Source organism: Chanodichthys erythropterus, chromosome 10, assembly GCF_024489055.1.
Source record: "Chanodichthys erythropterus isolate Z2021 chromosome 10, ASM2448905v1, whole genome shotgun sequence".
Lineage (NCBI taxonomy): Eukaryota > Metazoa > Chordata > Actinopteri > Cypriniformes > Xenocyprididae > Chanodichthys > Chanodichthys erythropterus.
In genome coordinates, this window is record NC_090230.1 from 20,861,963 (window position 1) to 20,886,484 (window position 24,522).

At 38.1% G+C, this 24,522-nt stretch overlaps 1 protein-coding gene across 6 annotated transcripts in view; it reads right to left on the reverse strand.

Moving 5' to 3' along the window:
* Positions 1-21,252, reverse strand: part of LOC137027901 (NLR family CARD domain-containing protein 3-like) — a 30,617-nt gene extending 9,365 nt beyond the window's left edge. For 2 of the 6 annotated variants that reach the window (XM_067396511.1, XM_067396516.1), the window contains exons 1-9: positions 21,127-21,247; positions 20,305-20,391; positions 19,144-19,248; positions 18,451-18,535; positions 5,843-6,038; positions 3,920-5,747; positions 3,174-3,344; positions 443-616; positions 93-263 (exon numbers count right to left, since the gene is read on the reverse strand). In XM_067396511.1, the coding sequence (XP_067252612.1) occupies positions 93-263; positions 443-616; positions 3,174-3,344; positions 3,920-5,747; positions 5,843-6,038; positions 18,451-18,535; positions 19,144-19,248; positions 20,305-20,363 (2,789 nt within the window). In that variant the 5' untranslated portion in view covers positions 20,364-20,391; positions 21,127-21,247. Of the gene's footprint in view, positions 1-92; positions 264-442; positions 617-3,173; positions 3,345-3,919; positions 5,748-5,842; positions 6,039-18,450; positions 18,536-19,143; positions 19,249-20,304; positions 20,392-20,837; positions 20,896-21,126 lie in introns of all 6 variants that reach the window. The other 4 variants (XM_067396514.1, XM_067396512.1, XM_067396515.1 and 1 more) reach the window with 4 other exon arrangements.
* Positions 21,253-24,522: the final 3,270 nt, after the last annotated feature.

Sequence of the window (24,522 nt, forward strand, 5' to 3'; positions counted from 1 at the left end):
TCAGTGTCAGCCTTGGTTTGCTCACTGGGACAAAAACACAATGCATTTCCCGAAGTCTAAGAATGTTCTGGTAAATAATGTGAAATACTCACTGAAGTGTGTTCAGTTTACAGTGTTTATCCTGCAGCAGAGCAGCGAGCTTCGTCACATTTGAGTCTCCTAGTTCACGATCACTCAGCTTCAGCTCTCTCAGGAGTAATGGATTTTTACCCACAATTCCTCTCACATACTGACATGCTTCATCTGCAGCAGGACTCAAAAACCTGCAGAAAGGAAGATGAAATAGGATTCAATTCAGTTCTCAAAAAACTGAGAATTAAAAAATAGACAATGGGGAAATAAAGTGTTAAATATTGTATGTAACATTGTATTAGTGAAATAATATTTCTATAAACAATTTACCTGCATATCATTTATTTTGTATCATGTCACCATGCCTCACCTCAGTGTCTTCAGTTGACAGGTTGGATTCTGTAGTAAATCATTGAGCTCCTTCACTCCTGATTGTCCAGGATCATTTCCTGTGAGATCCAGCTCTATCAGGTGTGATGGGTTTGATCTCAGAGCTGAAGCCAGAGCTTTATAACCTTCTTCAGTGATATTGCATTTTGAGAGTCTAGAAGAAGAATGCAAATGTATGAATTATGAATAAATGAATTATATTTTATTCCTTGTACAAATTGATTAAAGTTTATTTGCAAATCTAAAACTGACAAATGAATATGGAGGCAAACAAAAAGCCCGGAGAACTTCAATATGGTAGACAACAACTTACCTGAGAATCTCCAGTTTACAGTCACTTTTAAGGTTTCTATCATCTAAAACTCTACAGGTATGAAAGTCTTTGATCTGAATGATCAGCAGTGTACAAGCAAATGTACCTCAGAATGGAACACATGCCATGACGATGATTCATAGCAATAGAGCAATGAATAATCTGAGGACAGTGACATACATATTTAACATTTTATGAACTAAATACTCTTTATATGACCCATATGAATGATTGGAAGAATATAATTAAAAAGTCTATTATGCCTAATTTATTATATTTTTGTCAATCATCAACTCTCAATCCACAAAATTCTCTATTCAGTGTGCTTAGACAATTATTTACAGCTTTATATGGTTCAATAACCATCTTAGAATAAAACTGACATTATCTTAAAAAAAAATAGTTTGGAATGAACTTTTGTATTTTTTTAGAGAAACATCACATTCCTCCTGTTACAGCCCCCTATATGGGACTTTTTTTCTTTTTAGGTTTGGGTTTTAAATATTTAAATCTTGGTTAGGTTGGGATTAGGTAAAGTCTGCGACCAGTGGCTTAGTGAAAATCCTCAGTAGAGATCATGTTCCGGGGAGGTTGGGGTCTTATGGCAGGATAAGGATTTTTTCTACTGGCCCGATTGGGCCAGTGGTTTAAATTTTTGCTTGCCCAGCCAAAATTGTCACTGGCCCCACCAAAAAAAAAAAAAAAAAGACAATAACATAACATAACATAAGGAGGTGTGGGTACTTCCGCGTCTTCTTGAACATGAATATTACAGTTAGCAAGCCTTAAAAACGTGCAAATTATCAACTTCCATGACAATGCAGTAGGGGTGTGCGATATTGCCAAAAATTTATATCTCAATATTTTCTGGGATTTTATCAATAATGATAATTAGATGATATTTTGCTGAGTGTGTAGGACTGCCATGGACCACTGACTCCAAAAAGTTTTTGGATATTTTTCATATTCTGTGTGGTGGTCAGTTCGCAGCAGTGACAGATATTGTCTTTTCCAATAAGTTTAAATAGTTTTTTACCCTTTTAAAGCATTTTTTTTAAAAAACGAATTAAATGTATGCATCATCTTTTGTGTCAAATTCTTGCCTTTAATCAGTAAGCGTAATAAGACACAATAGGGCTGTTACCAATCAAATGAAATCAATATAAACAAAATTCATCTTTGCAATGCAGAGGAAACAGAGAAGCTGCATCTGAAGTGGCATTTAGATGCATTTACACAGTTTAATGCAGCTCAGAGTGGACATCAATTAATTTCACCTGCAGTTACAAATGCATAAATAATGTTTTTATTTTTTAAACATAAAATATTGAATATTGATCATTGAAATTATTTTAAAAATGAAAAGATACTTTAAATGTGAAACTAAAACCGCCAGTAGGTGGCAGCAAGTCACTGTTAATGAGTGAGTCATTGATTCAACTGATTCATTCAAACAGCTGATTCATTCAGAAACAAAGCATTTGACTGCCTTAATGAGTGAGTCATTGAATCATTCTTTCAACCGATTCGTTAAAAAAAGTGGATTCATTCAGTAAGGAAACACGTTTCCCAGAGACGCAAAACAATGCTGTGGCTTTGTTTGGAACCATTTTCGTTGGCGAAAAACAGGCAATATGTCTAAACTTTAAGTTACTTATTATTAACTTCTTGTTTATTGAACTGTTGTAAAAAATCGATATTGCATTTGTAATCATGCTAATATTTGGAGAAAAAATGGCATTCTTCATGTGATATTGGTTAACTATATTAAATGATAAAAATATAAAAGACATTTTTGCCCCTTATCTTGAATTCTGGGGGGATTCTAAATGCATTTTAATATACTAGATAAAATATGCACTCTACATACGCACACACACTCGTCTAACCTACTAGACTACATCACAGAATGTATGCATGCACTATGGGTGTGTTTTTGTTTCCTTTTTGTAAAGTGAGGGACATACTCGATAATGTCAGATTATTAAAACAACAATTAGATATTACCGTACATAGACGATATAGGCCTATATATTGCACACCTCTACGATGCAACACTGGCCCAACTGGGAAAGTGACAATTCCGCCAACTGTCCCGAGCATCGTCCATGCTGGGCCCGGGCCATCAGGCAGTCCTTATTGTCGAGCCCTGTATGGGTTTTGGAACGACTAATTTGGAATGAGTGTTGATAATCTGAATTTTTACTTTTGGGTGAACTATCCCTTTAAGCATTTTGCATACTGCTCATATAATGGAAAAATTGAAAATGTATCATGTCTATTTAATGTACTTTCAAAAAATACAATCCCATATATACATTTTCGAAATCATATCTTAAACAAATCACTTTCAGTTTTGCTTGAGCTCAATTTTTTTGTCTGTTGTCACACAACTTACCTCAGTATCTCCAATTTACACTTTATATTCTTCAGTCCACTGCAGAGCAGCTTCACTCCTGAATCCTGTAGATTATTATTGTTCATGTTCAGCTCTTTCAGATTGGTATCTGATCCAAGAACTGTTGCCAGAGCTGAACAGCTTTTGTCTGTTAAATTACAATCATTTAGTCTACAAAGGGAATAAATTACATAACAGAATTAGACTTTTTATACTGTAATACATTTGCTAAATACAAATATTAAATATATTTCCCATGTATAAAAAACTAGTATTATTACAAACTAGCTAAATAAAACAAACAAGAATGTCTGGATGAAAATATTAAGGTTTATGGCTTTAATAACAATAAGTTGTACATTTGAAAGTGCTAACTTTATCGTGACTTGAGGTGTAGAATCTGGACGTTAATAATTTGAGCATTAAGATTTATAAGAGTGTATGTCCTCTATATAAAAAAATGAAGAAAACTGCATTAGTAGAGTGGAAATAATTATGGACCAATGTGTTGTATAATAATGTGATGCTTCTTTCTCTGCTAACTTAAGTGTTTGTTTTGCTGAAGAACAGAATTTTCTACATATTAATATAAATACAATAAAATATTAGTTTTACACTTTAATAATACGGGACTGCATTCTTTAAAGAAAAAAATAACAAGATAAAGAAAAACTTTTATTACTTATCCATGTAGATAACTGTGTTTACCAGATGAGGGAAAAACTTGACTTTGTTTAATGACTTACAGAGCTCTTTTGGAGGTTTTGATGACTGACGATAGTCTAATGAGACACTCGTCTGATTTCTTGAATTTCTGAAGCTCAAACTCCTCCAGCTCTTCCTCTGATGTCAACAATACAAAGGCCAAAGCAGACCATTGGGCAGGTGAAAGGTCACCATATGAGAGACTTCCTTTGTTAAGGTGGGTCTGAATCTCTTTCACTAGAGTTTGATCATTCAGTTCCATCAGACAGTAGAACAGATTGATGGATCTCTCTGGAGACAGATTATCTTCAAATTTCTTCTTGATGTACCAAACTATTTCCTTTTTGCTCGTGTCATTGTCGTCTTGCTGTGTCAACAGACCTTGTAAGAGTCGCCGATTGGACTGGAATGACAGACCAAGGAGGAAGCGAAGGAAAAGGTCCAGGTGTCCATTGTCACTCTCAAGTGCCTTGTCCACTGCAGTCTTGAGCAAATCAATCATGGATTCATTTTTGTTTTCCTGTTCTGTAGACTTTTGATCAAATGCGATTTTATTATTGATGTCTTGAAACAGATGTGCATAAAGGGCTGCAATAAACTCTTGAATACTCAAGTGAACAAAGCAGTACACGGTTCCAAGAATGATCCCCGTTTCCTCCTTAAAGATCTGGGTACACATGCCTGAATACACTGATGCCTTATAGACGTCAATACCACAGGCTTCCAGGTCTGTGTCATAGAAGATCAGGTTGTTTCTTTCCAGCTGATGAAACGCCAGTTTCCCCAGTGAAAGGATGGCATCTTTATCCCAGGAAACATCTGGTGAGTATTTTCCATCATACTTTCGGTGGCTCTGCTGGATCTGAAAGCGGAGAAATTGTGTGTACATTTGTGTCAGCGTCTTGGGAGTGTCTTCAGTATTTGATTCCTGCAGTGTTTTAGAGGCGTCATCAGTCTGATTGTTTTTCACATAATTTCTTTTCTCCTCCAAAATGTTCTGGAGAACAGTGGTTGAAATCCAGCAGAAGACTGGGATGTGGCACATAATAAAGAGACTCTGTGATTTTTTAACATGATCAATGATTTCATTGGCCATTTTCTTATCAGTTAATCTTTTTCTAAAGTATTCCTCCTTTTGTGCATCATTGAATCCTCTTATCTCTGTCAGCCGGTCGATACAGTCAGGAGGAATCTTACTGGCAGCTGCTGGTCTGGTGGTGATCCAGATGAAAGCAGAAGGAAGCAGATTTCCCTTGATGAGATTTGTTAGGAGAACATCCAGAGAGGCTGGTGCTGATACATCACGCCACGTCTCATTACCATCAAAGTTTAGAGGAAGTCGACATTCATCCAATCCATCAAGGATAAACAGGACTTTGAATTGACTCCTTCTTGTAAGGTTCAGTCCTTTTGTCTCTGGGAAAGACTCACTTATTAGGCTCATCAAGCTTCGTGTTTCTTTCTCCTTTAAGTTTATCTCCCGAAAAGGAAGAGGAAATATGAAGCTGATATCTTGATTTTCTTTTCCTTCAGCCCAATCCAGAATAAACTTTTGCACAGAAACAGATTTTCCAATGCCAGCAACTCCTTTTGTCAGTACGGTTCTGATCTTCTTGTCTTGTCCAGGTGTTTCAAACAAACTTTTGGATTCAATTGGTATCTCTTGTGAGTCATGACGCCGGGAAGCCACTTCAATCTGTCTTACCTCATGTTCAGTATTGACCTGTTCACCACCACCCTGAGTGATATAAAGATCTGTGTAGATGTTATTCAGAAGAGTGGAGTCACCATGCTTTGCAATTCCTTCAAACACACATTGATACTTATTCTTCAGGTTGCATTTAAGCTGATGAATGAAGGCCAGCTCATCTAAACATCCAAATAAAAATACAGATATTTTTAATATTAATTTTCTCTCCTACATTTAAAAATGACAATCTGACAGATGTTAATGAGTCTCTTACCTTCTAAAGTATCAGCAGCTTCATCTTGATTAATCTCTCTCAGGTAGTGTAGTGTGAGATCAAGAGCTGCTTCTTTGATACTGCATCTATTCTCATTAAAGTCCTTCACAAAATATTGTGTGTTGTCTTTTTGTAATATTTTTTTAAAGATTCCCAACTCATTCTTCAGAAACTTGATTATTTTGCTCTCAAGATCCTAAAAACAAAGCAAGAAAAAAAAAAAAAAAAAACAGAATAACAAAATGTAACCAAATCTTACACCATTATTTGGTCAAAACTATTTATTCAGTAATTAAAAATGTATATAAAAAAAATCCAGCCAAAAGACAAACATATTAATCAGCTGTCATTTTTAACAAGTGAAAAAATACATATTTACTTAAGTTTCATTTTTATTTTTGGGACTCTTAAAGGGTTAGTTCACCCAAAAATGAAAATTACCCCATGACTGAAGCCCAAAAAAGTGCAACCATCCACCATAAAATATATCCACACGACTCCAGGGGGTTAAAAAAAGGCCTTCTGAAGCAAATCGATGCGTTTGTTTAAGAAAAATAGCCATATTTAAAACTAAAAACTAAAATAACTAAGTCCTGAACAGACAGCGCATCGATTTATGACTCTGACCCGACGCATGACTAATGGCGATTACGGAAGCTTAGAGGAGATTCCAGTCAGATCCGGACTACACTTCCCAGCATCCTCCTTGCCTATCACCTGCATTCACTCCACCAATCACCAATTGCCACATACAGCTGAAGCTCATTATCTGGACTATAAAGGGCTCTCTCACACACACACACATTGCGAGGTCTTGTTTACTGTGTAGCAATTCTAAGCGTTATTTACCCTGTCTGTCTGCCTGCCTGTTTCTGATCCTGTTTGTTCCCGTGTACGATACTCTGCTACCTGCGCTTTGGACTCTTTATTGTTTCCTGGATTTGTGATTGTTATCTGCCAGCCCTGACCCATTGCCTGTATCCTGACCACGATTCTGCCTGCTCTCTGCCAAACCTGTTTGCCACTGTTTGACCCCTGCCTGTCTTAGTACGAACTTTGTTTAATAAAAGCCTGCAGATGAATCTTACCTTGAGTCCCGCCTCGTTACACTGTCACTAATTAGAAGTCTAAAAAAATAATTTTTAAAGAGATATGCTGGAGGATTTCTATTTGTATGAACAGCAAAAGGCGTCAAAGCTTACGTTACTCCTATATCGCATTAGGGGCTACTCTTTTAAGTCGGCATGCATACGACCATCTGCCGGAAGCTAGTTATTTTAGTTTTTAAAGTTTTAAATATGGATATTTTTCCTACACAAACACATTGCTTAGCTTCAGAAGGCCTTTATTAACCCCCCCCAGAGCTGTGTGGATATCTTTTATGATGGATGGATGCACTTTTTGAGGCTTCAAAATCTCATCCTCTATTCACTGCCATTATAAAGCTTGGAAAAGCCAGGGCTGGAATTCCTGATAACGTTGTCTCTTGGCGCTACGCAGACTCTAAAGATAGACCTTAACTGAAGATATACCATTTCTAGGCGTGTTCCCTGAACTATCCCTTAGGAGGATGCTTAAGGTATATCTTCTTAAGTGCAACGTTACTAGGTGCTGTCCATGGCAGTGGTGCTGAATTGGTTGATATTGATGGCTCGAGAATCAATAATTCACTCTATACAGGGGCTGCTTCACTGCGTTATGTGAGAAATCAGTGTTCTTTATAAAAAGAAGCACTTCAGAAGTAGAAATTGCATTTATCAGAACTCATGAGATGTTATAAAAGTAACATCAGCGTGAGTTTAAGGCGACTGTTATTTTAAAACAAAGTTTTAATTCCTTGGAGACAAGTCATTGTCACAGACACGCCAGAAGTCTTTAAAGAAGTCTTTGGAAAACCTGCTGCGCCGTCGACTTATCAGAGCCACTCGGTAACTGGGAAACCACTACGACAAGTGCACTACAGCATCGGCCCCATTCAACTCCAAGTCGGCATCCTCCACATTGAGCAACTCCATCCGCTGGTTCTGGAGGAATCCACTGCTGACGTGATCTTAGGGCGCCCATGGCTGGAGCAGCACAACCCAGTCATCTCGTGGAAGACTGGGGAGATCCTGAAGTGGGTGTTTCCTGGACTGGAAACAAGTGTTTCCTGGACTTTTCCTGAATTTCCTGTTCCAAGTTCTCCGCGTCCCGAAGAATTTCCAGTCTGTGCTACTTCCATTGAAAGTACCCTAGAGAAGCGCTCCGTGGATTTTCCTAAATGTTACTCCCACTTCAGCGACGTCTTCTGCCCCAAGAAAGCCTCCATGCTGCCTCCACACCGGCCATGGGACTGCGCCATTAATCTGCTTCCCGGTGAGCCAGTGCCCAAAGGTAAAATCTACTCACTTTCTATCCCGAAGGAGAAGGCCATGGAGGATTACATTAACTCCCTGAGGTCTGAAAACGCGCCGGCGCATTTTGCAGGATTTTTTTCACATTGCAGCAAAACAGACTTAAAATACTCTGTCATTTCTTGTCATAGAGACATAAGTAATATATCAATTGAAACTATAGAATGTCATCTTTTATTTGTGTACACTCTGAGTAAAAACACAATGTTGTGCTTTTTGTAAAATAAAGAAAACTAACATGATGCGTGATCTCTCGTCTCCCTCTGAATGAAGTCCAATCTGATAGTTCTCAGAAAATGAACTGTAACTTATGAATACTAATGACAAAAAAAATGACACTTATGTCTAAAGAAACATTGAAATGTCAGGTTTTAAATCGTGCAAGTCAAATCGAAAACAAACATTCTGTGTTTATGTAATCTGTATGAAAAGAGAGCCATGTCAGAAGTCCGTGATTCAGCTTATTATCCGCTAATGCGGCCACGCCCACGGAGCCAGCGCTATTCAGAGGCAAATTCAGAGGCAATACTTGTATGCATTGTCTCAATCGTGTATTTATTGTCTTGAAAAGTGTTTATTTGGATGTTAAAGCCATGGTTAGCGATCTCTAGAAGACATGCCGTTAGTTCCTGGTTCCTTTTCTTCTTTATATGAATTTGTGGCCTAAAGGTGTACAGAGCGCCCTCCGGCTGCAAGTATGAATTGAAAACACAGTATCCAGCACTCATAGTGATGACAAATATTGAATAAATATTACTCCTCAGTATAGAAAATTGACATAAATATATAAGAATCCATCAATATTTCTCCAAATGTGCATGCTTTTAAGCTAAAAGCCTATATGAAATGCCATAGAGGTAACATAATTGTTCAGACACTTTGCATCACAGAAATACATTTAAATTGTAATAATATTTCACAGTATTGCTGTTTATGATGAGCTGAGACATGATTACAGAGGGTTTTTTTCACAGCCTACCTGACTGAAAGGCCTCATTAATATCAAAGTCATTTCAGGTCATGAAAGTCATTTATGTGATTCTTTTTTCTTCTCAGGTGTAAATGACCCATTATTCATGATGATTCACACCTCCACGCATACTGTGTTTCTTGACAAAAAGTGTCTTACAAAAACTAAATCAATATATTGTTTTATATGAAGGAGTAGGCAGCATAATTTTACATAATTCTGAAGCAAAAACTCTAGTCTACAACCTCCAATACCCAGAAGTCTTGTGAACACAGATTTAATATACTTTTTTTGGCCTTATTTCAGTGACTTAAGTTTTTTGTTTTTTCAATAACCACGCATAAACATTATTCCTTCAAAAATACAAACATGTACATACATGTTCCTCACATATTATGGTAGCCTAGTTTGTGCTGAATACAGTGTAATGACACTTGTGTCATTAATATGTTTATGAACAACTGAAAAAAGCACAAATGTCAGGGCATGTCAAAACTTCTCCAAGCCCCAAATCAGCCTCAGACTCCAGAGGGTTAAAGAGGCTCTGTCCCAAGGCTACATACACTTCCCCTGCTGCTTCAAGCTTTCTTTGTGGTGAAGAAGGATGGAGGCTTGCGGCCCTGCATAGATTACAGAGCTCTCAATAAAATCACAGTAAAGTTCCGATACCCACTTCCTCTCGTCCCCTCTGCACTGGAACATCTCCGAGGTGCCACTGTGTTCACCAAGTTGGACCTCCGAAGCGTGTACAACCTCATCCGGATACGTGAGGGGGACAAATGGAAGACTGCGTTCGTGACCCCTACTGGCCACTATGAATACTTGGTCATGCCATACAAACTTGTCAACGCCCCCTCTGTATTCCAGGATTTCATCCATAAGGTGCTCCGGGAGTTCCTGCACAAGTCAGTCTTAGTATACATTGATGACATCCTGATTTACTCCCGGAGCCTGGCTGACCATCTCCACCACATTACGGAGGTCCTGCAATGCCTGAGGAGTGCAACCTGTTCCTGAAAGCAGAAAAGTGTATCTTCCACCAGCCCTTAGTGTAGTTCCTTGGCTACTACATCAAGTGCAGTGGCATCCGGATAGACGAGAGGAAGGTCTCCGCAATCAAGGACTGGCCCATTCCCACAACAGTAAAAGAACTTCAGAGATTCCTCACATTTGCCAACTTTTATCGACGCTTCATTCAAGGTTCATTCAGTATCATCTCCACTCCACTTACTAATCTCCTACGCAGTAAGCCCAAAACTCTGTTCTGGACTCCAGCTGCCACCCAAGCCTTCAAGACACTCAAGGAAGCCTTCACCACTGCTCCCCTCCTGGTACACCCTGATTTTTCTTTTGCCTAGGGGAATAGGGAGTGCACCCTGGAGGAGTTAAGGCATTGGCTCGAAGGAGCAAAACATCCGTTTGTGGTCTTAACCGATCATAAAAACCTGGAATATCTTCGTGATGCAAAGCGACTAATCCCACATCAGGCAAGATGGGCTCTGTTCTTTACCTGTTTCAATTTCTCCATCACGTATCATCCAGGATCCAAAAATGTAAAGGCTGATGCTCTCTCTCGCATCCATGGTCCTGATGATAACCCTGAAGTCCCTGAATCTATTCTGCCAGAAAAGATCTTTGTAAATCCCATTGTCTGGTCTGAAGAGACCCTTGCCGAGTCCAATGCCTCCACCAATGCTCTGCCGGGTTGTCCCCCAGGTTTGCTGGGTACTGGCCACCCTGGGGTCAATGAAACCCTCTCGTTGCTTAAACAACGCTTCTGTTGGCCAAACATGGCAGCTGATGTCAGGAGGTACTTGCAGGGATGCAAGGAATGCGCCATATCCCCGTATCAGACAACTGTACCTGCATACTTGTGGTTGTGGACAGATTTTCCAAATCACGTCATCTGTTCCCTCTAAGAGGATTGCCTATGGCTATGGAGACTGCTGAATTAATGTTTAACTGTATTTTCAGATACTATGGAATTCCTGAGGATATTGAATCAGACCAAGGACCACAGTTCATCTCCAGGGTCTGGAAGGCATTCTTCAAACTCCAAGGTGTGACGGTAAGCCTCTCCTCAGGTGACCATCCCCAGACGAACAGGCAGACGGAGCGGAAGATTCAGGAGATTGGACGCTTCCTGCGTACCTTCTGTCATGGCCACCAGGACTCTTGGAACCAGTTCCTGGGTTGGGCTGAGTACGGCCAGAACTTGTTATGTCAGCCTACCACTGGGACTCACCCTGTTCCAGTGCGTACACGGCTACCAACCCCCACTGTTTCCCTGGACTGGGGAACCCTCGGATGTACCAGCGGTCGACTACTGGTTCCGAGAGAGCGAGAGGGTCTGGTCCGCCACAGATTGCTCGATTGCTCCTGTCTGCCTCTCTGCCTCGTTGCTCAGTGTTTTGTATCTCCGTATAGCTTTGTTTTCTCTTACTTTTATTGAATCTCGTACTTTTTGTTGCTTATATTATCATTACTTTATAAATATACTATTGCCCACCACATTAATCTGACGTCGCCAGCTTGTAATCTTTGAATCTAAATCGCTGTTACAACGTGTTTGCATCTCGCTAGCTTGTTTAACTTGTCATCAGTCTCACGCGCTTCTCTTCCAACGCGTTCATCAAACAGCTGTGGCAACTCGGATCAGTCTACAAACACGGTGAGTTATGTCATCCTTTCCCAGTGTTATATCGTGTTCCATCTGTCACATGTTTAGCATAGCCCTCTCTGTCAGCGATGAGGGATTTACATGTCATAAATGTACGGAAATAGTCAGGCTGACAGAGAGAATCTCAGAATTAGAGACACGCATCCAAACTTTAATCGAGGATAGTAAGAATGCAGGGGCTTCAGATACTGTTTTGGATGCGACTAGCTTAGTGAATTCTGTACATTGTTCGGTTCCAGCTATAGAGCCCACACAGCAGGGCACTTGGGTAACGGTGAGGCGGCCTAGCCGTGGAAAACACCACTCTTCCGTTCCATTAAGAACATCAAACAGGTTCTCCCCACTCAGTGACGCACCCACTGAGAATCCTGTTGAAAGTGCCCTAGTAATTGGCGATTCTATTACACGGAACGTGAAAATAGAGACACCAGCCACCATAGTCACATGTTTGCCGGGAGCCAGAGCACCTGACATCAAAGCAAATTTAAAAGTGCTGGCTAATGCTAATCGTAAATACTCGAAAATTATTATTCACGTCGGCACAAATGATGTTCGACTTTGCCAGTCGGAGATCACTAAAATTAACATTAAAGAGGTGTGTGAACTCGCAAGTACAATGTCAGGAGAAGTAATTTGCTCTGGTCCCCTTCCTGTTCATCGGAGTGATGAGATAGTTAGCAGATTATCATCACTCAATGGCTGGCTGTCTAAGTGGTGTCCGCAGAATAATATAGGTTTCATAGATAATTGGAAAAGTTTTTGGGGCAGACCTGACCTGTTGAAAAGAGATGGTATTCATCCCTCCCGGGATGGTGCTGCTCTTCTCTCTAGTAATATGGCACATAGTCTTAGAGCTGAAACATGACAAACTATGGCCCAGGTCAGGAAGCAGACAGACTGGCTAAACCGACCGTCTGCTAGCTGCCTCACATTACAGAAGTCAGATAAATCCCAACACATAGAAACTCTTACACCTAGATATTATCACATAGAGACTGTGTCTGTACCCCAAATTAATAAAAACAAAAAACTTCCAAACCCATTTAATGGAAAAAAAATTTAATTGATGTTCAACAAATAAAAAAATCGAGATAATAATGATAAACAAATGATAAAGCTTGGATTGTTAAATATTAGATCACTTGCTTCAAAAGCACTTATTGTAAATGATATTATCACAGACAATAATCTAGATGTGCTGTGTTTTTTACAGAAACCTGGCTAAAACCGGACGATTACATTACTTTAAATGAGTCTAGCCCTCAAGGTTATGATTATCGACACAATCCTTGACAGAAAGGCAAAGGGGGAGGTGTTGCTGTAATTTATAATAATATTTACAGTATTAGTCAAAAGTCTTTCAAATATAATTCCTTCGAAGTGATGGTGCTTTACGTAACATTATGTAAGTTGACATTTGTGTTGGCTACTGTATACAGGCCACCATACAGACTTTATTAAAGAATTTTCTGATTTTCTATCAGAGTTAGTACTAGCTGCAGATAAAGTCCTTGTTGTTGGTGATTTTAATATCCATGTAGATAATAAAAAAGACTCATTGGGATTGGCATTTACGGACATTCTAAATTCTATTGGTGTTAGACAACACATGTCAGGACCCACTCATTGTCGTAATCATACTTTAGATCTAATATTGTCACATGGAATCGATATTGACGCCGTTGAAATTCTGCAGCAGAGTGACGACATCTCAGATCATTATCTAGTCTTGTGTATACTACATTTAGTTAAAGAGGCTAAACTGCCTCCCTGCCATAAATATGGTAGAACCATCACTTCTACCACTAAAGATCGCTTTATAAATAAACTTCAAAATCAGTTTCATCGCCTTAGCATACCTGACAGCTTAGAAGACCTCGATGTTGCAACAGAAACTATTGCCTCTGTCTTTTCCAGCACATTAGATTCAGTCGCTCCTTTGCGTTTAAAAAAGATTAAGGAATTTAATCCAATGCCATGGTACAGTGAGCAGACTCGGGCCCTAAAAACTGCAGCCAGAAAAATGGAGCGTAGCTGGAAGAAAACAAAACTAGAAGTATTTCGCATTTCGTGGAGAGAGAAAATGATTGAGTACAGAAAGGCCTTAAAAACTGCCAGATCTGCCTATTTTTCAAAACTCTTAGAAGAAAATAAACACAACCCTAGGTATTTATTTGATACAGTGGCTAAATTAACAAGAAATAAAGCTTCAACTTCTGATGTTCCCAAAGAGCACAGCAGTAACGACTTTATGAACTTCTTTACTTGCAAGATTGATAATATTAGAGAGAAAATTATAACCATGCAACCGTCTACTACAGTATCGTGTCAGACATTGCATTGTAGTGTCCCTGAGGAAAAATTCATTTCATTAACTGCTTTAGGAGAGGAAGAATTGTCTAAACTTGTTAAATCACCAAAATCAACAACATGTATGTTAGACCCTATACCAACTAAGCTATTAAAAGAGATGCTTCCAGAAGTCATAGATCCCCTTCTTAATATTGTTAATTCATCTTTGTCATTAGGATACGTACCAAAAACTTTTAAGCTGGCTATTATTAAACCTCTTATTAAAAAAACACAACTAGATCCTAAAGAATTAGTCAATTACAGGCTGATCTCAAATCTTACTTTTCTGTCAAAAATACTAGAAAAGGCAGTTTCATCGCAACTATGTTCATTTTAAAAAGAAATAATATCTGTGAGGATTTCCAGTCAGGATTTAGACCGTACCATAGTACTGAGACTGCTCTCATTAGAGTTACTAATGATTGGCTCTTATCATCAGATCGTTGTTGTATCTCTCTATTAGTGTTACTGGATCTTAGTGCTGCATTTGACACTATCGATCACAATATTCTCTTAAATAGACTTGAAAATTATGTTGGCATTAGTGGAATTGCATTGGCATGGTTCAAATCATACTTATCTAACCGTTATCAGTTTGTAGTAGTAAACGATGAGATATCATATCGATCACAAGTTAAATATGGAGTACCGCAAGGCTCAGTACTAGGACCATTGCTTTTCACTCTGTACATGCTACCCTTGGGAGATATCATTAGGAAGCATGGCGTTAGTTTCATTGTTACGCTGATGATACTCAGCTCTATATTTCTTCACGCCCTGATGAAACTTACCAATTCACAAAATTAACAGAATGCATAGCTGATATAAAAAACTGGATGACCAGTAATTTCCTACTACTAAATTCAGAAAAAACAGAGATTCTAATTTTTGGACCAAAAACTTCTTCACGTAATAACCTAGAATATTGTCTAACACTTGATGGCTGCTCTGTTAAGTCTTCGTCGTCAGCTAGGAACCTGGGTGTGCTCTTTGATACCAATCTTTTATTTGAAGGCCATGTTACTAGCATCTGCAAAACTGCATTCTTCCATCTTAAAAATATATCTAAACTACGACATATACTCTCAATGAAAAATGCAGAACAGTTAGTTCATGCGTTCATGACCTCAAGGCTAGATTACTGTAATGCTCTACTGGGTGGTTGTTCCTCCCGCTTGATAAATAAACTACAGCTCTTACAAAATGCAGCAGCTAGAGTCCTTACTAGAACTAGGAAGTATGACCATATTAGCCCAGTTCTGTCATCACTGCATTGGCTTCCTGTTAAACATCGTATAGATTTTAAAATCTTGTTAATTATTTACAAAGCATTAAATGGTTTAGCCCCCCAGTACCTAAGCGAGCTCTTAATGCATTATAGTCCTTCATGTTTATTGCGATCTCAGAATTCAGGCCAGCTGATAATACCTAGAATATCGAAATCAACTGCAAGTGGTAGATTCTTCTCCTATTTGGCACCTAAACTGTGGAACAACCTTCCTAGCATTGTCCTGGCATACACATAACACATTATATATTTATATTTTCAAATCTGTTAAAGGATTATTAGGCTGCATAAATTAGTTCAGCCGGAACCGGGAACACTTCCTATAACACCAGATGTACTTGTTACATCAGAAAAAGAATAGCATCTACGCTAATATTAGTCTTTCTGTTTATCCCGAGGTTTACCGTAGTCAACCGGATTCGGGGCCATTTCCAGATGAGACCGAGGACCGGTGCCTTGACACGACCACAACGCAGCCCTGTATCAGCAGAGATCGAGTCGACTAGATCCTCCATTGTGAAGACATCATCAACACGACAGCCAGTGCCACAGTTTCCTCAAAATTATAATCACGATTATTAATCATGTTTATTCTATCAAAAGAGTAATGTAACTATGGCTATTTTGCAAGTTCTTTACCAACCTACACTTCACCCAAAAGGCCTGTAGGTGGCACAAAGACTTAAATTTAACCAACTATGATAACTTCGTTAGATGGTAAATCAATACAAAACATGGTTTTGGTGAGCGCTTTGTAATATGTATTCACATTAGATTTTAAAGCAACACAATTCGTTTGCAATAAGACAAACCAGATTCAAATTGCCCGGCAAATTCGTAAAGCAAAGAAAAATCATTTCTAGCTGATCAACATTATGAAAACTGGTAAAACCTTTAGGAACTTCAAAAGATAAAACAGCGAAATTCCTAATATTACTTCCAATATTTCCAAATTATGTTCATTTTCATAGAGCGGGCCAATATCGTGACGATTATTTAAAATCAATCGAGAGAAGCAGATATTGTTATCGTGATAAAATACGATTAACCGTGCAGCCCTAATTTAATTTAATTTGACTTGACATTTGATATTCAACAGTATCCTTGACATTTATTCAACAGTGCTTTTGATCTGCCTGCATTGACACTATTCTTTAAAAGGAAAAATTATATACCAATTATCAATGTAAAGCTGCTTTGACACAATCTGCATTGTAAAAAGCGCTATATAAATTAAGGTGACTTGACTTGACTTGACATCAGCTCCAACGGGCCCTACACAGGCGCAGAATGACGACTGACTTTCGACGCTCCGCCGCCCCTAACTACCAGCCGGGATAGAAAGTCTGGCTGTCAACAAGGGGCATCAGGATGCGCCTGCCCTGTAGGAAGCTGAGTCCCATGTTCATTGGCCCCTTTACCATCATCTGGCAGATCAATCCCGTCACCTACCAGCTACAACTGTCATCCGAGTACAACATTTACCCTACTTTCCACTTGTGACTATTAAAGCATCACCATCCTTCTGTCTCTCTTTCCACAGAGCCTGGCGAAACCGAGGAACCCCCCCCCCCCTCCTCTCATCTTGGATGATGGAGCTGCTTACCTGTTACGTGACATCTTGGACTCCCGGCGCCCTGGTGGTCACCTGGAGTACCTCGTGGATTGGGAGAGCTACGGTCCCGAGGAACGCTCATGGGTCCCCAGTAGGGCTGAACGATATATCGCATCTGATTGTCACGCGCATTTCGTCAGTAAAGCCGGTTCCCTGATTACCGCTAAATCGCCATCACCTGCTTTCAAATGGAGCGGCATTTAATAGACAGAGCCGTAGATCACTGACAAGCCACGCAATATCGCGTTCATTATCGAAGGCGATTCATCTGCGATATATGAACGCGATGTTGCGTGGCTTGTCAGTGACAATCGCATGCGATATATCGGTCAGCCCTAGTCCCCAGGAATGATATACTCGACCCAAACCTGCATGACACCTTCCATGCCACCTTGCTTACCTCAAGGACTCCTTCGAAAATACTCACCTGTTTCCAGCGTGTTCCCTCATCTTCTTGTGTTCTCCTCGTCCTCCGTGAGTTCAACTGTGTCTGCTCAGTCTAGGAAGGGTTCTATACAGACATGGACAGATACTCCAAATATACGCAATATAACAAGCGCTATTCCAGGAACCCATTGGGGAAGGCATCATGCTATCGCTGTGACTGAATAAAAAGAAGGTAGAAACGCTTTGATTGATTAAACATGAATAAAATAAACAGACGACTACAACAATACCTGGTCTATATGTTTTCTTCAAGCCTTCTCGGGTATTTCCGTAATAACAAAGTATATTTATAATCCAGTGCTAATCAAAATGCTATTTCAAACACTCAACTGACGTTATGAAGTGAGTTTGGAGTAAAAACACATCAAATGTTGTCTTTTGTTAGAAAAGAAGTTCATAAAGGCTTCTCATGTTTGGAAAGTTTGTATATTTGACGTGTTGCTTTTTCTAATGCAGTGCTTTCAGATGGAGTGTCATTTACTACTGATCACAGAGCAGCTCTTCACTAACACGCTGTGTACATATTTATATAATTAAAAATCGCAGCCTTTGCTATGTCATAATCGCACTAAGCCAAATCGCGATTTCGATTCAATTACAATTAATCTTGCAGCCCTAGAAGTGAATATGTTTTGTCGCGCAATGAGTTTGCACGGCAATTCAGAGCTGTCGGATTTACAAAATCTTCCCCGAAATACATAAAAGTATCATGGGGTAATTTTCATTTTTGGGTGAACTATCCCTTTAAGGAATTACAAAATAAATTTCCATTGAGTATTTTTGAGAGGATACTTTGTTCAAAAACCTATTGTTTTTTTTTATGTTATTAATATAAAACATTCAAGAAAATGTGTTTTTCCTACCTGGAAGATCCACAGGAGATTGTCTTTGAAATTCTTGAGATTCCTGTGAGTCTGGAAATCTGAATCTAATGATTCATACTGAATGCTATTAATAAATGAAATAAAATAAAATAAAATACATTTTCAGGAAAAATATAAGAGAAACCTAATTTTTTAACAAAGGTTAAAAGAAAGCATTAGTTGTTTAAGTTCACAATGTTAAAGGGGATTTTGAGTTCAATTTAGAGTTCAATTTTTACATTTTGAACTTTATATGATGAACAAATGACTAAATGATGTAGTAAATGATGACAATTTTCACTTTTGGATGAACTATCCCTTTAAATAAAAAGTAGGACTCTTATTTTATTTTTTTTCTGTTTTATATATATATATATATATATATATATATATATACACACATGTGTGTGTGTGTGTGTGTGTGTGTGTGTGTGTGTGTGTGTGTGTGTGTGTGTGTGTGTGTGTGTGTGTGTGTTTGGGTGCCTGGTGTCTTTCCATGGTGAATTTATGCCTACCTAGACTACCTGTGTTATTGTATTAATGGAAAGAAGCTCTGAGGTTCATTAGAGAGAAGCAGCTTACCAGGAATCATGTCGTCAATCTTAGATGAATTGTTTTACTTAGTCAAGTTATATCAAATACACCACAGTGGAGAAATTTGCTAATGCACGGCTATAGAGAATAATGACATACCTTTTGGTAGATGATGGTGTTTTCTCACCTAAGTCCGGTGGTTTAACTTTTGAACAGTCACTCTTCACAGACACAGAGCTGGACACATGTGAGCCTGATCTCTCCCTAATAACACAGAGCAGAGAGGGAAAAACACTTCATTACAGGAGATACTTTGATAATAATTTGGTAATTAAAAGTAGTATAGCTGTTCATTTGACCTTTTTATAACCAGTGTTGGGGAAAGTTACTTTTAAAAGTAATGCATTATAATATTGCGTTACTCCCTAAAAAAGTAACTAATTCTGTTAGTTACCTTTTATGAAAAGTAATGCATTACATTAGTTTTGCATTACCTTTTCTAACTAGGCTGGGCTTGCTTGTTTGTTTTATAATAACAACAAAAAAGTTAGATTTTTGGCAAATGTTAAGGTCCTTTCACAACCAAAAGTGAAATAAACAAGCCTCAGGCTGAAGGAAATGCATATTTACACCTCCAAAAATCACATTTTGTTACTTTTTGTTCTGCCACAAAATAAATGGCCCCTTTGTCATCTGTACAAGTAGAGCAAGGAAAAAAAGGCACACCAGCTATTTCCTGCATTCCACTATTTGACTAGTTTCCTGTCTACATCCTTCCTGAGTGTTTACCTTTGTCTTCCATAGATTCTTCTAAACAGAATTTATTGTAGACTTGGGTTTCAAGATTTTCCCCTGTCACCCACATCACCTACTTTAATCTCATGTGAAGAGATTTAGAATTGCAAGTGGTTTATAGAGTTTAACACAAAATATGTCTTGGTCTGAGACCTAATAACTGATCAGAGCTGAAACAAAGGACGGATGGGCAACCATAAAATTTCCAGAGCAATTTCCACTTCACTGAAAAACATGTGGTTTAAAAATGTTGCAAAAGTGCATCTAGATGCGTATCACTATCCGAAAAGAAAGTATCATCTAAAATACTAAAAACAAACTAACATAGTAACTAGTTTTATTATACTGAGTGTACTTGAACTATGTGCAGTGAATGAAAGGCTGAGAAAAGAGACAAAAAAGTGAATGAAAAGCTGAGAAAAGAGACAAAAAAAACCCATAGTATCCAAACATCTACAGCCATTGAAAAACCTCAGTACATTACTTAGTTATTAACTTAGACATTGTCTATAAAAGCAGTCTTACCCCTGTTTCTCTGAGAGACTCGTCTCAGAGGGAGAGACTTTTCCACATGCCTCTGACATACTGCAGCAAAGCAAAGTCAAAAGAGATCTGGAGATGACAGTATGTTACCAAGATAACTGTGATACAGTTATTCAAAAAGGAAAAATCACTAATGTTGAGTTAGCCGAATATATATCACTCAGTTTGGCTTTCATATCCTCAAAACTCTACACATAAGTAAATTGCAATGCAGGGAATAAACATTATAAACACTCACTAAACCCTTTATTACTTTGCAGTTTACATGATTTTGCTCAACTGGATAATTACCTGGATAAATTATAGTTCTTTTCATGTGTCACTTGATCATTGCTTCAAGTTCACAATCTAGCTTTCTATTATTTTCTAAAAAATAACTGAATAATTGAGGTTAATGTTCACATACTAGAATATATAATGAATTAGGCTACTATGTGAAAATATTCTATTTAGTCACCGCTGATTTTCCTTACATGTTTCTTTGACAAAAACTAAATACATTAATGCACATTCACCTTGAAATGTAACGGTCTGATTTAAAAATGCTTTCGATTTTGCATAATCACAAACCGCCTGAAATGAAAAGGAGAAAATGGAGGAAAGAAAAACATTCAGAAACGTATTATTTGTTTTCAGTACCCTAACTTTTTTTCATGTTTTAATATTTGTGGCCTTTAAATTACCTCTAGCAGAACCTGAATAAAAATAGGCTTACTCTAACTTCGAATTTAAATTACAGCTTACATATATCACATTACTACTGTTTCACCAAATAACTGTAATCGAGGAATTATTAAAACTTACGTGCAGTCTTGCCCACTAAGGGAATTCAGAAGTAAACGTTCAATGTTTTTGGTCCGTGTACCTTTGGATAATTTGTTTTCTCCTTTTTGTCTTCTAAACGGAAAAACGAAGAAAGCATTCATTTATTACATATTCGACCTCTAGTGGTGAGCTTGAGAAACCGCAGATGTCACTATTTCAGCAAACTTTAAGCAGGAGAATCTCTGCATCTACTGCTGTATCCAGTAGCTGGCTATTGCTTTAATGAACTCTTCAAACAAAATAAAAATTAAGTTCTTATTTGTGTATTTACAATATGCCAAAACATAACAATACAAGAGAAGATTAAAATAACTAAACAAAAAGCATTAAATTGACTACTTGTGAAAGTGTAAGCACTAATAAAATTCTGTCAACTGCCAATACTAAAGATTACTGGGCTGGTGTGGAAGAACGGACTTCATCCACACTTACAAATACATATATATATATATATATATATATATATATATATATATATATATATATATATATATATATATATATGTGTGTGTGTGTATATATTATATTCTATATTCTGTATATAAAATCAAAAAACGGGGATAAAAATTTGAAGCTTGGGAGCACTTCTTAATAGATATGATATGCTGCATCATGAACACTTTGTAAATATCCATTTTCAGAGTTATATTAGCTGTGTGAACTTCTTCAGTATTATTTATCCAATGTTTAATGGAGTCGCGCGACGAGCTTGGGGGCGGGGAGCACGAGCATTTAAAGGTGTACACACACCCAAGGGCATAGATTTGGTTTCAACATTGGGGGGGTTGAACGTCGGTGTGCTGCCTGTTATTTTTTTTTTTTTTATTAAATCAAAATAATAATCTGTTAACAGCGCTATTGGATAATTTATTTCTTATCTATCTATCTATCTATCTATCTATCTTATCTATATATCGTACACCTACGACTGCGCTCCCATCCACTCCTCCAACACCATTATTAAATTTGCAGACAGCACAACAGTGGTTGGTCTAATAACAGGAGGAGATGAGTCAAAGCACAGGGAAGAGGTCCAGGCACTGTCCGAGTGGTGTGGTGTAGTGTAGCAATAACAACCTTGAGTTGAACACCAAGAAAACCAAGGAAATGGTCATCGATTTTAGGAGGAAAAGGAATGTTTTAGTCCCACTCCAGATTAACGGCGATGAGGTAGAGCGGGTCTCTACTTTCAAGTTCTTGGGGACGACCATCTCCGAGGACCTCTCCTGGACTGACAACACAACGGCCATAGTGAAGATGTCCCAGCAGAGGTTGCACTTCCTGAGATTACTCCGAAAAACCAACCTGCAGGGAAATCTGCTGGTGACTTTTTACCGCTCCACCATCGAAAGTGTCCTTGCATACTGTCTCACAGTGTGGTATACTCTGGCTGTTCAGCTGCAAATAGGAAGGCTCTGCAAAGAGTTATTAAGACTGCTGAAAAGATCATTGGCTGCCCCTTGCCCTCTCTGGAGGACATTGCAAACAGCAGGTGTCTCCACAGAGCCCGCAACATAATAAAGGACAACACCCACCCTGGACATGAACTGTTCAGCCTCCTGCCTTCTGGGAGGCGATACAGGAGTCTTAAAAGTAAGACAAACAGATAAAAAAAACAGTTTTTATCCATGGGCTGTAAGGACTCTGAATGGGGACAAGACTTAATTATATTCTATTCTGCTGTGAGCATGAAATAACATTTTAAGGTTCAATATACTTTTAATATACTTTTAATATATAATGTGACTACTATTTTGCAAATTATTAGCTATTTATTGTTATTTATTTTTATTCTTTGTTATGTGTGTGTGTATGCCAGTCGGCACTGAATCAGATGGGGCACTAGTGTTGTCAAAAGTACCGGTACTTCGGTACCAAGTCGGTACTGAAATTTTGAAAATGTGACGATACCAGCATTTCTGAATCCGGGTATATTCGGTACCCACTGATAGGGCTGTGACAGTATTTACGTGAATATGATACGAGTGAAGCACAAAGCTTTGTTTACAGAAGAAATAATAGGTTAGCAATTAAATGTGACATCGCAGCCATGGAAACATTTTGGTTAATGCCGAATAAGAGGTGCGTGAGTCCATACATTTAAGCTTCGTGTTCTGTTTTCCGAATCGCGATCTGGTCACCTGATTAGCAGAGAATTTAACAATATTCCATTAGTTATTCCACACTGTAAACCCTAATGCTCAAAATACTTAATTCGTTTCAGTAGGACAAACTTAAATTAAACAAATTAGTTCAGTTAAATTAACAGTTATGAGTATTTAAAACTTTCTTTTACTTTTGAGTTCACAGCACTGACATATTTCAAGTAAACTAAATTGTTTTAGTTGCAGCAGATTTCTAATTCCCAGCATGCTTTGCATCAGACTGTCTAAATGTTGAAATAAAGTGTTATTTTGTGTGTTTTTGCATAAGATTAACATAGGGAGACATAAGTTAGTGTTTAATGTTGTGTTATGTTGGGATTGACAGGGGGTTCTGTTATGTTAGTTTTGTAGGGTTACCATTCTGGTGAGGAGTAGACCGTGTGGTTAGGTTGAGGATGAGCTGCAAAACTTTTAAGACCACATATACTGTATGTTGTTTGATTATATACATGCAAGTATATATTGACAGTCTCTTTGATAATTATAATAGCATGTGTTTTTTGCTAACTAACATTTAACCAAGAATTGAATGTGATGTTTATGTAAATTAACTATATGTACTTGAGTAGGGTGAGGCTGAGAACTGTGGGAGTGAAAGAATGCCAGTGATGTGATTGTTAATGAGAGACACCTGTGCACCACACTAGCATTGCTCCACTTCCATGGCTCTCGGCCCCGCCCCACTTGTCACAAAAAAATTAAGTTCTACTAACTTAAAAAAAATAAGTTAGTTAACTTAAATGTTTTGAGGTAATAAGTTTCCTCAAATGTTTTGAGTATTCTGAACTTATTGAGTTTTACAGTGCACTGAACATGGAATCTCTGTTTCTTTTCCTAAATCTTCACTCACGCAGGGGATTATAACGTTTCTTTCGTTCACATTCGGCTATTCGCATTATTTACTGTGGTAAAGTAGAAAAAAACACCGTAGGACAGAAACCTTTTTGCTTGCACGTCAGTTTCTATTTAACAGAGTTTGTACTTGTTATTAGACTTTATAAGGCGCGTCAAGTTTATTTTTATAGCGCGTTTCACACGCCAGTGATTTTTACTTTCGTTTTCTCTGGCAGCGCTAAATCAAACATAGCCTGAATGTCTTGCCCCTACGGACGATAAAACACGCTCTTCACACCTTTTACAACAAGTGTCAGTTGTTTGTAACATCAGGAGATAACGAATATATTATTAAAGAGAAATGGTCTCTTTCCTG